The following is a 16262-nucleotide window of genomic DNA, read 5'->3' as shown; positions in this document are numbered from 1 at the left end:
TGCATAGGTGTCAAGATTGACTTTTAACATCTCAATCTCGGTGGGACAGAAGTCCATGTGCTGCAGAGAGCAGTCTGTTATGCAGGAAAAGGTGACGAGTTTAAGAGTGTATTTGTGGACCTTCAACTGATGAGTAAAGATAACCTGACTACTTAGGCTAAATATGCTTTGTATCCCTCTTTTGGTTTCACTCACTATAATCAGTCTTTTCTGTCTATTTTGGAAATTGTATCCTGTTGGCTTCATTTAATATCCAATTACTTCTATTGCAAAAGCAAAACTTTCAACATGTGGTTTTATTTGTTTGTCCAACTGCTAAATGTGCAAGGAATCTGACAGAAACTGTTTCTTCAAGGACAACTTTGGGAAACCACCAATACACGGTATATATGTAAAAAACATCATGAGGAATCTCTATGGATGGCAATAACAAGTATATGCTGAGCAGTTCAAATTATGTTCAAACTTTTGATTTTTCACAAGTTCACATCGACATCAGAGACGAGTTAAATTTTGAGATTGCAGGGGGCAGGCATTTACCGGTCCTTGAACTGATGCTGTCACTCCCAAACTTACTTCCTGAAATGAGAGCGAGAGAAGAACCTTCAGAGTTTAGGCTTTATTCCATTTGATTGGAGCCGCTTCTGTGGGCACACCGGGGAATACAGGTTCAGCTAGGAGTACATAAGCAGTAACGTATACATGTGCAGTTAATCATTGCAGACAATCCGCGTAAGCACGGAGTTCGATATAATCTCCATTCTCACCAGTCAATGAGCACCTTCAGTTAACGAGCATCAAGTGAACAGCCGATGTCAATAGCAATGCCCCGGGGACAATCACTCGTGCCGCAGAGACCTCCCCTTATACGCGAGACGCACAACATGTGATCCCGCGTCATGTCCCTCAATTCACGACAATTCACCACATTCTCCCCACCTTTAAAATGTAACTAGGGGCCCATCTTACACACCATGATTGCTTTAGCACTATAGGAGTATACATTTCAAGCAACGCGGACTAATAGATCTACAGAAGCATACATGCCAAGCAGTGATTATTTTGAGTTGTAGGAGCATGGAAATGAGCATCGATATATGATATAATGGGCATATAGGAGCATGAGCAGCGAGAATGCCGATAATCCCCTTTACAGATTGAGTCGTCGAGGGGGCCTTATTCGTCGACCTCTCCGGGAGTAAACGGCAGTTTCACTTGAGGGAGACTCCCGATCCTCTTGGTGAGCCTCGACTTGTGCCGGGGATGACTCCTCGATCGCTCTCGGGTGGAACGCGGCAGCCCCGTCGCCTGGCGGAGTTCCTGGGGGGGGAAATGTCAGAAGGAGGAGTGCCAGAAGGTGGTGTACCGACGGGAGGAGTACCTGAGGGAGCCAGATGGCGAACCGACACAGTGGTCTCCCTGCCATCCGGGAGCCTGACATGAGCATACTCTGGATTAGTGTCAATGAGTTCGACCCCCTCCACCAGCGGTTCATACTTGCTTTGTCGTACCGGGCGTTTCATGAACACTGTACCGGGGTGGGTCAGCCAGTTGGGCACCGTTTGACCGTCAACATAACGTCGTTGGTGAGTAAACATACGTTCGTGAGGAGTGGCATTTGTGGACGTGCAGAGCAAAGAGCGTATGGAATTCAGAGCGTCGGGAAGAGTAACCTCCCATCGCTCGGGGCCCAGTCCTCTCGATTTCAGCGCCAGAGTTACGGCTTTCCAAATAACTCCATTATACCGTTCCACCTGCCCGTTTCCCTGTGGGTTGTAACCCGTCGTTCGACTAATTGCTATGCCGTGCTCTAATAGGAATTGTTTTAGCCCGGCCGACATGAAACACGGCCCTCTGTCTGAATGTATGTACGAAGGTCTCCCAAACATAGCGAAGAGGTCAGACAGACATTTTACGACAGTGCCCGAGGTCATATCCGAGCACGGAAACGCGAAAGGGAACCTTGAATATTCATCAACAACGGTGAATATGTATCTGTTGTCTGTTTCGGTCGGCAGGGGCCCTTTGAAGTCGATGTTTAGTCTCTCGAAGGGGGAAGTGGCCTTGATCAGTCTGCCAGAAGCCGCGCCATAGAATCTGGGTTTTAGTTCAGCACAAACAGGGCATGAAGCATTCATTTGTTTAATATCTTCAACAGAATAGGGAAGATTTTGTCTGCGTACGAAATGTGCCATCCTGGTTACCCCTGGGTGGCACAGAGACACATGGAGGTCTTGCAAAGCCTGACTGATTGTTGCCGAACTGTAGACCCGGGAGAAGGTATCTGCAGCAGGGTTTTCTTTCCCGGGCCGGTAAACAATGTCGTATCTGTAGCAAGCTAGGTCTATCCGCCATCTCATAATTTTTTCATTCTTAATTTTCCCGTTATTTTTCCCATCAAACATGAATGCCACGGATCGTTGGTCCGTAACGAGCGTGAAGTGGTTTCCCAGTAAATAATGTCTCCATTTCCGCAGCGCTTCAACGATGGCGTACGCTTCCTTCTCTATTGCTGAGTGTCTCTGCTCGCTTCTAGAGAGAGTTCTCGAGAAGAACGCGACCGGCCGCCCAGACTGATTAAGTGTAGCAGCTATGGCGTGATTTGAAGCGTCGGTCTCCACCACGAAGGGCACCGAGCTGTCGATCGATAAAACCACGGACTTACTGATATCATCCTTGAGATTGTGGAAAGCTCTTACAACAGCGGCATCTGGTGGAAAGTTTTTGCAATGCACTAGGGGATGTATTTTCTCGGAGTATTGCGAAATCCATCTCGCATAGTAAGCGAACATCCCGATCACCCGGCGCATTGTTTGCAAGTCCTGAGGTGGTGGAAGCTCACGGAGCGGGCGCAATCGCTCAGGATGAGGCTTAATTGTGCCGTCGGCTATTGTGTAGCCGAGAAGGTCAATTGACCTTGCCGAGAATACGCATTTCTCGTAGTTGAGAGTCAGATTATATTTTCTAGCAATGCTCAAGAATCTGTCCAGATTCCTATCATGTTCCCTCTGATCCCTACCGCACACTGTGACATTATCCACGTAAACAAAAGTGTCTTTGAGGTTTTCATCTGAGATGATGTCGTCCATAACCCGTTGGAAGCAAGCTACTCCATTCGTGACACCGAATGGTATCCTTCTGAACTGGTAGAGGTGCCGCCCTGCCTGGAATGCAGTGTAAGGTTTGTCTTCCTCTCGGATGGGAATTTGATGATAGGCGCTCCGCAAGTCGATGGTACTGAATACCTTATAATTGGCCACGCGTTCGACCATCTCGTCTATGCGCGGCAGGGGGTAGGCGTCGAGTTGGGTGAAGCGATTGACCGTTTGGGAATAATCGACAACCATTCGTTTCTTATGGTTCTGACTGCTGGTTACTAACACCTGTGCGCGCCATGGCGAATCGCTCGGTTCTATAATTCCCTCCTCCAGTAATCGCTTGGTTTCCGAAGTGATGAAATTCATGTCAGCAGTGGTATATCGCCGCGATTTGATCGCTATCGGTTTGCAGACCGGCGACAAGTTAGCGAACAGCTGGGGGACGTCACCTCCGCGGTGGTCAACGCATTTAAAATTAGACGAGGCTTGCTTCCTCCAAAGGGTATTTCGACGCTCGTGTGCTGCTTGAGGACATTATGACCCAGAATTACGTCTGCGCACAAATCACGAAGCACCAGTACCTTTACATCCCGATGCGTGTACCCTTTTACGTCCAATTCAACATTGCAGTACCCTCGTACGCGGGATTGTAGTGAGGTGGCGGCCATGCATACCGTATTGTCAGTCGGGTGGATTACCCATTTCCTGCCCTTCACTAGCGAGCTGTTGACGAAACTTTCAGAGCTACCGGTATCAATCAGTGCCTCAGCCATATGCCCGTTAATTCGTACGTTGATGATAGCCTTGGATAGATTCCCCGGGAGGCTGCAGTCAATTTATTTTGCGAGTAGAGAGCCGCAGAAGTGGGTTTATTTCTCCTTAGAGTAGATTTACATACCCTGGCATAATGCCCTTTCTTGTCGCAATTCATGCATGTGGCATCTCTGGCGGGACATTTTTGACGAGGATGCCTTTTGTACCCACAAAGGAAGCATTTACCAACCGGAGCAGTTGCTGAGGAGTTTGACGAGGTCTGGGTATCCGGCTCCTCGGGTGTTTCTCCATCCCCTATGTCTGGCTGTGTCTGTGCCAGTGGGGTTCCTTGGGTTCCCATCGTAGCAGCGTTCATGAGCAGCATCGGTGTCCCAAATGACTCAGATTGCTGCTGAGCCGTATCCATCGCTCGAGCCTGATCGACTACCTTGTCAAGAGTGGGTTGCGCTTTCTCTAGTAAGCGTTGCCGTATGTGGGCTGATCTGAGTCCTTGGATGAATGCCTCCCGTGTGGCTTCCTTTCGGTGTTCCTCGGCGCTTACCGCCCGGAAGCTGCCGTCTTTTCCCAGCTGATTCAGAGCTTGCAGGAACTGATCGATTGTCTCCCCGGCTGCTTGCTTGCGTGTGTTGAGAAGATGTCGTATGTATACCTCGTTCTTGGGCTTCACGTAGAGCGCTTGCAGCACCTCGATCGCTGCTTCGTAAGTGTCGCACTCCGAGAAGAGCCTGTACACGCTGGGCGAGACATGATTCACGAGAGCGGCAAATTTGTCGGCTCCTTCCTCGATGATGGTCAGATAGTGTGAGAAGGAACAGAACCAATGTGACCATTTCATTTCTGCGTCAGTCGCGTTCGGGTCTGCGTCGAACCTCTCTGGTTTGTAGATCTTGTCCATCTTTGGTTGAGAGAGCCGAGAAAACTAAATGGAATAAATTGAAATGAGAGCGAGAGAAGAACCTTCAGAGTTTAGGCTTTATTCCATTTGATTGGAGCCGCTTCTGTGGGCACACCGGGGAATACAGGTTCAGCTAGGAGTACATAAGCAGTAACGTATACATGTGCAGTTAATCATTGCAGACAATCCGCGTAAGCACGGAGTTCAATATAATCTCCATTCTCACCAGTCAATGAGCACCTTCAGTTAACGAGCATCAAGTGAACAGCCGATGTCAATAGCAATGCCCCGGGGACAATCACTCGTGCCGCAGAGACCTCCCCTTATACGCGAGACGCACAACATGTGATCCCGCGTCATGTCCCTCAATTCACGACAATTCACCACACTTCCTTCTTTGGTATTACTTATTCTTTGTTTATAACTTGTCTCTCATGTTGACGTAAACGTGTAAAATAAAACATCCACGTGACCATTGCACACTGCCCTTTTTGAGTGGCAAACTTTTTAAACAGTTTTTTTGTGAAGTCGGCAAAACAGTTACATTTACAACATGAGGAATGTAAGAACGTCTCATGTCATTAGAGATTCTAATGTTCTTACATTCCTCATGTGGTGATGGCTGTTAATCAGCCATCATAGCAACAGCTCCTTTTCTTTCAGCAAAGGGTGGTGGAGAATCCCTGTGCCTTGTCACTTTGAGTGTTTTAGATCGAGTCATCACAAACTGCCTTAGGTCAGGTCAGGTTCGATCTGTGACCTGCTACAGGTACCATGTAAACCTGTACTAGCCTGTTCCATGGTCGGGTTGTCGGCGACTAAACCGTCTCCCCCACCAGGTTTTCTGGTGAGGAGGGTGTTTGGATACAGACACCCAGCAGGATTAAAAACAAAACCTGTCAAAGGGCGGAGGAGTTCCTTGTGAGCCAACGGCCATCCATATCTAGCGCCCAACTGTGTCTGCGGACGTCCTCCTGCAGTTGGGTCACTTCTTATTAGGAGGTTGGTGGCAGGATTTGCACTCCGGCCACCGTAAAACCCTTCATTCCGCAAAACGCAAAAACGCAAAAAAATCTGAAAACCCACTCTGTGGGAGTACCTCCTGTGCAGCTTCCCTTCGCAGGGCAGCTCACCGGATGACGGGATTGGGGCAAAGCCTTCGGGACCCCCAATCTTTGATAGGAGGGAAACCACGGGGTAACATCCCTGGGTCAGATTGCGGGAGAGTGTGTCAGAGTGGTGCTGAGGTGTCGTCCACCAGACGGCGGTCTCCTTGGGTTAACCTGAGGCGGTCCCTTCGGGTGGGTGCCTGGAATGTCCTATCCCTAAGAGAGGATGATCACCTGTCTCTGTTATCATCTGAGCTCAAGCGTTTGGACATCGGGATTGCAGCTCTCTCTGAGGTTCGGAGACCGGATTGCGGCGAGATAATGGTGGGTGGTTACACCTACTATTGGTCTGGTCGCTCTGATGGTTACCATACCCAAGGAGTTGCTGCAGCTGTGTCCAATAAGCTGACCCCAATGATAATTGAGGTAACACCGGTCAACGAGCGTATTATGAGATTAAGGATTCGTCACTACTTAGGTGTCATTTCCCTGGTCTCTGTTTATGCTTCGACTGAGGCGAGTGATCTCACCGTGAAGGATGCATTCTACGCCACACTCGAGTCTGTGGTTGATCAGTGTCCCAGACGAGATACACTTCTAGTCTTGGGGGATTTCAATGCATCGACTGGAACTGATAGGGACGGTTATGAGGTGTGTGTTGGTCCCCATGGGTCAGGAACTATGAACCAGAATAGCACTAAGTTCCTTGACTTTGCAAGAAATCATGGACTTAGGGTGGCTGGTTCATGGTTTCAGCGCCCACAAGCTCATCGCTGGACTTGGTATTCCAACGCTGGCGGTGTGGCAAAGGAGATTGACCATGTCCTCATTGACGGTCGTTGGAGGATGATCCAGAACTGCAGGGTCTACCGGAGTGCTCAGTTCCTCAATACTGACCACCGGTTTGTTGTAGCAACTCTAAAGCTGCACCTTAAATCCTGGAGAATGGTACCATCCCAGCCGAGGCTGGATGTTGCCAAGCTCAGGGATGAGAGAGTAGCTGAGGAGTTTGCGAACAGGCTGAGTGGACACTTGGGGGGTCCTGAAGAGTTGTGGAGCGCCTTTAAGACCACCGTCCTTGATGTTGCCGGTGGATGCCTTGGAGCTCACCGCAGGGCAAAGAAGAATTTTGTCTCTCAAGGGACACTGGATACCATTGACGAGAGTCGCAGGGCCAGGCTGAATGGCAGAGCTGAGCTGTTCAGGGAGCTGAGGCGTAAAACTGTACGTGCACTGAGGGTGGACAAGGAGGCCTATGTGCGAGGAATCTGTGAGGGGGTAGAGCATCACCTGTGGACAGGTGTTTCTCGTCCCACTTACAGGGGAATTCGCGCATTACGTTCATCCAAGCCCATCCCTCGGAGCACTACAGTTCGAGCAGAGAGTGGTAGGCTCTTGACAGAGGAGTCTGAAGTGAAGGCCCGCTGGGCCGGTTACTTTGAGCGGTTGTACCAGGCTGATCCCCCAACTGTCGAGTTGGACGTCAAGGGTGTTACAATCCCTGTTGCTGACCCTCGAATCAACTGTGGTCCACCTACGCTTGTGGAAACACGGGCTGCGGTGAACCAGTTGAAACGGGGCAAAGCTCCAGGGATCTGTGGCATCCATGCCGAACTTCTCAAGGCTGGTGGAAATGCTGCACTCGTGTCGTTGCATGCAGTTTTGTGCTCTGCCTGGAACACAGGCATCATCCCAACTGACTGGAAGAGGGGCCTTGTTGTCCCTCTCTGGAAAGGGAAGGGTGATCGCCAAGACTGCAACAACTACCGAGGGGTGACGCTGCTCTCAGTGCCGGGCAAGGTCTTTGCTCGGATAATTCTCTATAGGGTTCGCCACCATCTGCTTGAGCACCAGCGTCCAGAGCAGTCAGGCTTTACACCAAAGAGGTCAACGATTGACCGTATCCTTGCACTTCGTGTCCTCACCGAACGCAGACGAGAGTTTCGGCAGGGGTTGCTTGCAGCCTATGTTGATCTCTGTAAAGCGTTCGATTCAGTGAATCGGGATGTCCTCTGGAGGATTCTTGGTCTTCGTGGGGTGCCACCAAAACTGATCGATCTGATGTCTGAACTCTACTCTGGTACTGAGAGTGCTGTGAAGTGTGGTGGTACCACCTCTGACTTATTTCCAGTTGTTACTGGAGTTCGTCAGGGATGTGTACTTGCCCCCACACTTTTCAGCACTTGTATGGACTGGATTCTAGGGAGGATGTCGGAGAGATCAAGTTGCGGTGCGTCATTTGGGAATGTCAAGATCTCGGACCTTGACTTTGCAGATGATGCAGTCATCTTTGCGGAGACTTTAGACATCCTCTTGGGGGCCCTCGAGGTGCTGAATGAGGAGTCGGAGCCGTTGGGATTACGGGTTTCTTGGGTCAAAACTAAGATCCAGGCTTTCGGTGACATCTTGGATGCTGCTGTCCTGTCTGTGTCTGTTTGTGGTGAGGATGTTGAGGTCGTGGAGAGATTCACTTACCTTGGCAGTGATATTCATGTCTCTGCTGGCTGCGAGTCAGAGGTCAATAGACGTCTGGGTCGGGCCTGGGGAGTCATGGATTCACTGGATCATGGGGTGTGGCGCTGCCGGTACCTGTGCGGGAGGACGAAAGTCCGAGTCTTCAGGTCCTTGGTACTTCCAGTCTTGCTCTATGGGTGCAAGACTTGGACTCTGACCAAGGATCTGAGACGGAGACTTAATTCCTTTGGTACCAGGTCTCTTCGAAGAATCCTTGGCTATCGCTGGTCGGATTTTGTGTCCAACGAGCGGTTGCTGAGAGAGACTCGGATGAGATTTGTTACCTGCATAGTCCGTGAGCGTCAGTTGCGGCTGTATGGACATGTGGCTCATTTTCCTGACTCTGATCCTGCTCACCAGATTCTCTCAGCGAGGGAGTCTCATGAGTGGAGGAGGCCAGTGGGCCGACCACGTGCCTCATGGTTGCAACAGGTTGACCATCATCTCAAGGAGATGGGGATGGGCCTGGCATCTGCCTGGGGGATGGCCAGACGGAGGCCCCTGGAGTACCGGCGGAAAGTGGACGCAGCGACGTGCTGTTCTGGCACATGCTCCCATACCTGACCTGACATCACAAACAAATGTGAAACTATAGCATTGTAAGGTTGTATCCATAATATTTTTAACCTACCGTACTTGCTTCTCTCTCATTATACGTGAAGTGCAAAAGTGTAACCATCATCTTGGGAATTTGACTCTCACTTAACTGTGGGCATGCAGAATTTAGTGAATAAAAGTCATGGTGCTGTGTGCACATTTTTGCAAAACATCTCATCATTATGTGATCGAAATGGAAGTGTTATACCCAAGAAATCCATGAAAGATCATCTTCATATCCAGCCTTTATTAGTTGCTTTGCAAACCTTTTTGATGATGTCCAAGAACTAACTATTGATGTGTAATATCTGCACCAGGGCCACCCACAACTCGAGGCACTTCGACACACTCACCAACAATGGTTGTTGGATACTGGGCAGGAAGAACGTGCTGCGGAGTTATGGGAAAGCAAAGGAGATCACATGAGTGCCCTCAACCTCTACCTGAAGGCAAATTTGCCGGCACGAGCTGCCTGCCTTGTCATGTCTCACAATGAGCTGCTGTTAAAGCCGGATGTTGTCAACCGCATTGCCTCTGCACTTTTGAAAATGGATCTCCTGGAAAGAGTATGAAGCTTCCTTCTATTTATATTATAAGAGAGATGTTTGTCTGTCTGTCTGTCTGTCTGTCTGTCTGTCTGTCTGTCACCATTTTTCTCAGAGATGGTCGATTGGATCGTCGTCCAACTTTCAGAGGTTCATCAGTGAGTGCTCGGGAGTGTTTTTAGCAAAAAATGTTTTGAAAAAAAAAAAGTTGGATTTTGTTTTTTTTTATCGCTTCTCTGTGGCGTCTCAGCCTTTGTAACAATGTGAAAGGTGATATTAATTGATCCCCGATCCCATTCCTGAGTGGGTGTAGGGAAGTGTTTTATGACCCCCCGAAAATATTTTTAAAACAACATTTTATTTCTTTAAAATGGCAACAGGATTAGAGCAGCAGGGCAACGCCAGGTAACCATGTTGGTATTAAATATGGCAATTGTATGAATGTATGTACATCTGAGAATCATCGAAAAAAACAGGGCTGGGCCGATCTCCACCAAATTATGCATACGTGTTGGTAGTACCCATCATCAAGTCTTCGGCACAAAAAAAAGGGGGTGGGAAGATTACTTATGATTTTCACCTGTACACATACCACAGTGCAAGTGGTTTACTGACCCCTTCTGTTGACAGGGGGTATTATTAGCTATTACCTCACCTGCCCCTCCAACCACCCTCCCAAACAAGCTGTTCCCAAAGGGAGTGAGTGTTTCTAGTTTAATAAGTAGTGGTTCCAACCGCCCCGATGACGATATCACAAGGAAGAATCAATTCCTCAATATGCTTTGTCACTTATTTGAGTCATGATTGGAAAGGTCTCATAAAATTTGTCATGTTGTTTTATTTCTCCATGAATGAACGAACTCCTTGTCTGTATTTTTTTTTTTAAACATTTATGTTTGCCCAGTCTTCCGATCGCATTTCAGTTGCAGTGTATAATGGATAAAAAAAATTCCCAAAATGAATGCCTCGCTTTTTAATGCATTTAGATCACAACATTTGCATTGCTAAATGTATGGTTTTTTCATGCAGTTGTCAAGGCTCATGAAGAGTGGAACAACAGGAGTTTTTACAGGTCATCGGGTAGAAGGTGGGTCAAAGGTGAAACAGGTGGATGAAAACAAATGCACACACCACAGCATGAGGAGAAGTGACGCAAGTGAAAAGGGGGACCTGCAGGGTCTTATTATGTGCAGTTAAGCTCAGAGGTATAAATAGGAGACCATGAGGTAGCAGTGGGCACCATACTTGAAGGCCCAGAGGGAAGAGCACAAGACAGTTGACTCAGTGAGACAATTCCATATGCGAGAGGAGGAGACTTTCTATGACATACCATCCATGTTTTTTTTTTAACATTCGCACCATCATTAAACAACAGTATTTGTGTATTCATGGTTATAGTGTGTTCCAAAAAGACCCTGACAACTCTACTTGTTAATATATTTATTTCCACAAGTGATACAATGATACCCTTTATTTTATATGACACAGAAACTCATGTAGTTTTGTGCACACCATCAATACACTTCAATGTGAGCTCTGTTTGTCACGTGCGGGATATCAAGGCGGTACATGTGTTCTTGCCATGTTCGGCTCAGCATGTTTGTGTCCACCTGAAAAAGGTCATGTTCACAGACGAAGCTTGCTTTCATGTATCAGGGAAGGTCAATTGGCACAATGTGAGAAACTGGGGCTCTGAAAACACCCACATGGTCATTGAATATGTACACAACAGTCCAAAGGTCATTGTGTGGTGTGGTCTTCTCCATGACCGCTTGGTGGGTCCATTTTTCTTTGTGGAGGATACAGTGACCTCAACAATTGAGATGAACAAAATGGAAGAATTTGCCTTCCCACAGGTTGAGGACCTGCAACCCGATGTCATTTTTCAACAGGACGGTGCTCCCCCTCATTGGGCCTTAGTCCTTCGAGCCATCCTGAATGAAAAATTTATAGGTCTCTGGATTAGCCGAGGCGGACCAACCTCCTAACCCCCACGATCACCAGACATAACTCCCCTTGATTTTTTTTTGTTCTGTTGAGGTTTGTCAAAGATGTTGCCTGCAACACCAAGGTGGCAAACCTGCAGCATCTTCGTTCTCGGATCACACCTGCAAGTGCATTGGTGGACGCAAACATGCTGAGCCGAACATGGCAAGAACTCGTGTACCGCCTTGATGTGCCGCACGTGACAAACGGAGCTCATATTGAAGTGTATTGATGGTGTGCACAAAATGTTATGAGTCTCTGTATCATATAAACCAAAGGGTATTGTTGTATCATTCGTGGTTCGAAACATATTAACAACCAAAGTTGTCCGGGTCTTTTTGGAACCCCCTTCGATTCAAGGATGTAATATTTATCAGTATCGCGCAGCTATTTTCACTCTTTATTCTTCCCCCAATCCTTATGCAATTACCGAAGCATTGCTTGCTATTCACATTAAACAACCAGCACTAAACATTGGATTTATTCAACATACTTTCGTTGTCGTCATAAATTTGTTCACTTCGATTTGCTTTGAATATTGTTCACTGCTAGCCAACACTGCTAGTTGCTGTAGCAAATGTATACATTCATTGTGCTGGTTATTGCATCAACAATCCATTGTATAGTATTCAGTCCTCCAATCCCAAGCTCACACCCCCACACCCCTTTCATTCATTGCAGGCAAGCATGACATCCCACAATGACACCCGAGTTTAGCTTCATTTCTCCGCAATGTCTCAAAGGATTTTGATTTATTTTTAATCAGAAAAGTTTGACATTACACTGTTCGATATATATATATATATATATATATATATATATATATATATATATATATATATATATATAAATATAAATATATATGTATATATGTATATATGTATATATGTATATGTATATATATATATATGTATATATATATATATTTTTATATATATATGTATATATGTATATATGTATATATGTATATGTATATATGTATATATGTATATATATATTCACTGTCATGTATATTTATATCATGTCGAAATCTGTTATAACGGGTTTGTCCACAAATAGTGCCATGTGTTATTAACGAAATTCTTTGTAACAAATGCACCTCATCATGGGCCGCTAATGGATTTTTCCATGCTGCAGCCATAATTTTGTACCTAGTAAAAAATATTCCGAAAGTGTATTAATGTTTCGGCACCTTCAGTGCTTGCAGTTTTGTGTCTGTGTTGCACATTCTTGGGATGAGGAAGAAACCCTTCTGGGTGAAATCTGATGGCATTTTTATGACAATAACGAGAATGATATGAAGTCTTATTCACTGCAGAGTGATTTTTATTTCGTTATTCTAGGCCGGAGACCTTTTCGAAGAGTTGAAGAATCACCATAAAGCCCTTGAATGCTACCGCAAGGCTTGTTCTTTTCAGAAAGGTAAGTTCATTTCTGTCAACCAAGCCATTCCATCAGACGAACAGTTTACAGTACTAACGTGGCACTCAGTTCAGGAATCTGGGTGAGCCTTTGGAGAATTGTCATACTCTGAATTCCCTTGACTAAAATCTCAACCTCTTTCCTCCATGAAATAAACCATTCTCTTCCTACCTTTCAAAAAAGAAAAGTTCATAAAATTCCTACTTTCCTACTCTCATAAAATAAATTAATGTGCTTTCCTTTTCCTCCGCACATCCATGCCACTGAATATGTATTTGGACAGTGAGTGTGCGAGTGAGTGTGCAAGTGTCCCAGTATTAATTATGATTTTTATTGTTTCTCTCAACATATGTGTCAATGTGGCTATCCACTGTCCAACCTTGACCCAATTTGATGCATGGACCATTTTTAATGTGTGTCTTGTGAGATGACATTGGGCAATGTATTGGTTTGCCATGATACAACAGGTGATGTTCCATCTGTTGTGAGTCAGGGAAAAATCGGCCATTTTTATATTTCAGCACAGACACGTGTTTACCAAATGGAGAGCCCCATAAACGTCATTGGTAGTGAATAAAGGTACAGTGGCTGGAGTTCCAGCTGCGTGAGAGTTGAGGTGGAGAAGTCTTTGTCAAATCTGCCAATTTATGAAAATCCATATGCTCCTGCAAATGCTATCGCACAACCAAAGTGATCCAAATCTACCAATTTATGTGTTGCATGGAACATAGCTTGTACGTGCCCCTGAGAGATACACTTTAGACAACATACTGTTACGGTCACGAGATTATAACCACACCGATGAAACACAAGGCAGGTAGGGGACGAGAGGTTACCACTTCCACCCGTAAGTTGCATGGGGAAGGGGGGGGGGTCGATAGGTTAAGAACCAGGTGTCGTTGGTCAAATCACCTGGCAGCAAATAAACCAAGCAGAGCTTATTGGTGGATTGCTTTTAAATGCGCGATTCCAATTCACCCTTCTAACGGGTTTAATTGCCCAATTAACTAAATGCACTTTGGCCCTCCCCCTCATTCTTCTGTACAAGGTGATCATGTGTCTTACATGCAGGATGACCACAAAGGATTTATGAACAGGAGAAACAGGGTGAGGTAGAAGAGAAGAGACCACGGTGACAAACGGCAAAACAACTCAACACAATGAAATGGAGGTTAAAAATAATTACCCCAACGAACCCTTGGAATGTCGACGGTCCTTAATTATTTAAACTTATTCACTCATTCGGTGGAACACGGGACACATTTGGAGGTAGACAAGACAGATTAGAGAGGGCTAGCGGAACCTGTCCGCCGTGCTGTTCAGAACCACGAAGCCCAGTGTGTTCTCCACCCAACAGTGTCTCACCACCACAACGCATGATCACTCCACCATAGCACGATACTCTACAGTGCACAGTGCGAGATCTCCACAATGCATCCTCTCGCAGCACAATCTCCACACAACCGCAAAGCATCTTCTCTCAGCGTGCTTTTTTTTTTGTCTGGCCTGACTTTGATTGAGGATCACGAGCCTGCGATGATTTGCTGGAGAAGTGCCAGTCATTTTCCGATCACACGTCGTCTGACGTTTGATGGAATTTCCTAACTCGACCATGTCTCAATTGCGGTGTGACCTTTTGCACAGTTTTGCTCATAGAAAAACACACAGACAGATTTACACGGGGAATGTTTCAGTGTATGGAGGGGAAAGCCGGAGCTTTGACAAAAACACTGGGGGAAGGAGACCAGAGCTTCAAAACACAACTTAACACTATTTTGCTAATTACATTAATTAAACTAGCATGGATTGGCTCGCTACGTTCGCCTCTCCACATTTCGTTGCAGAAATTGGCGTCACAGATTTGCTGTGTTGTCACGATTTACACCAATCATAATGCAAACATGTATTTTCTTCAAAGATATTTCTAATATTGGTGATATTATATTTATTTGGAATTTATTTGTAATATGAATAGGTCCAAGTGGACTAGATGGTCAAGGGTCTAAGCTGTCTAATCTGTCTAAAGGGTGTAAGAGGCCTTAATGGTGTAAGGGGACAAAAGGGTCTTTTGGGTCCTCAAGGACATTTTGGTCTTTGGGGTCTTTTGGGTCTTTGCATCCTCGATATTCAGAGTCGTTTGGGTCTTTTGGGTCCTCTAGGTCCCCTGTGTCTTTTGGGTGTTCAGGGTCCTCAAAGTCTTTTGTGTTCTCTGGGTCTTTTGGGTCCCTGGGGTCTTTTGGGTCCTCTGGTTCCTTTGGGAATTTTATGTATTTTGGGTCTTCGGGGTCTTTTGGGTACTCGGATTCTTTATGGTCTTTTTGGTCTTTGTGGTATTCAAGGGTCTTCAGGGTCTTTAAGTGGCTTCTGGGTCTTTTGGGTCTTCGGGGTCTTTGAGGTACATTGGGTCCTTGGGGTTTTTAGGGTATTTTGGATCCTCAGGGTCTTTGGGTCTTTTGGGTCCTCGGTGTATTTTGGGTCCTTGGGGTATTTTGCATCCTCAGAGTCATTTAGGTCCTCAGGGTCGTTTGGGTCTTTTGGGTTCTTGGGGGGGGGGAGGTGGGAGTCTTTAAGGTCCTCCAGGTACTTTAGGTTAAAGGCCCGGTCACACCTTGACATTTTAGCCAGCGATGGCAACGTATTAAAATGTATGCAAAACGTTGGCTTACGTTGAACTTTTGATGTTTTTTTTAAAAGATTCGGACGTATTCATAGCGACTTGGTCTTATGTATAACGCATTGGTAACGGACACAGAACGTTTCGTTGTGTTATAGATAACTTATACCAACGAATGCTGAACCTGTTGTCGGCCTACACAACCGATGCCCAACGATAGTCTAACTGAGGCATAGCGCGTTGCACGCATCGCCGATGATGTCGTGACGTAGCCTATTAAAAGGCTGGCGCACAACGATTCGAATCATAACTGCCGTAGAAATGGAAGTGTCAACATCTAGTCACACCTTGGCGATCTTGCCAGCGTATGCCGACCTAAGAAAAATGTGTCTAAAACGTTGGGGCACGTCAAATACGGTATGAGTAAGTTTGGTATACGTGAGTACAACGCTAAAGTACGCTATCATACGTCGTAGTAAGTAGAGTACGTCAAGAAATTTTAAACATGTTCAAAATTTTATGACGTACTCGGCGTATGACACACGTTCTGCATGCGATGGGGATAAGTTTTACACACGATATGTGGATGCTTACACACGTCCACAAAGGCTACTTATAAGCTACTCATAAGTCGAAACACGTCACGGTAATGTCTTTTTTACGTGAAACTTATTTCTAACTTATGTTTGACGTGCTTTGAACCAATTC

The 16262-nt window shown here is 46.2% G+C and overlaps 1 protein-coding gene across 2 annotated transcripts in view; it reads left to right on the top strand.

Annotated features, from left to right (window-relative positions):
• IFT172 (intraflagellar transport 172) overlaps positions 1 to 16262 on the top strand; it is a 445633-nt gene that overhangs the window by 233141 nt on the left and 196230 nt on the right. For both annotated transcript variants that reach the window (XM_085896864.1, XM_085896871.1), the window contains exons 22-23: positions 9305 to 9553; positions 12862 to 12940. In XM_085896864.1, the coding sequence (XP_085752990.1) occupies positions 9305 to 9553; positions 12862 to 12940 (328 nt within the window). The remainder of the gene's footprint in view (positions 1 to 9304; positions 9554 to 12861; positions 12941 to 16262) is intronic.

The sequence above is a fragment of the Eptatretus burgeri genome, chromosome 1 (genome assembly GCF_056783735.1).
Source record: "Eptatretus burgeri isolate ZD-2024b chromosome 1, Ebu_testis_v1, whole genome shotgun sequence".
Classification (NCBI taxonomy): Eukaryota; Metazoa; Chordata; class Myxini; order Myxiniformes; family Myxinidae; genus Eptatretus; species Eptatretus burgeri.
The sequence above is the reverse complement of the archived record's forward strand: the minus strand, read 5'-3'. Positions and strand labels throughout refer to the sequence as shown.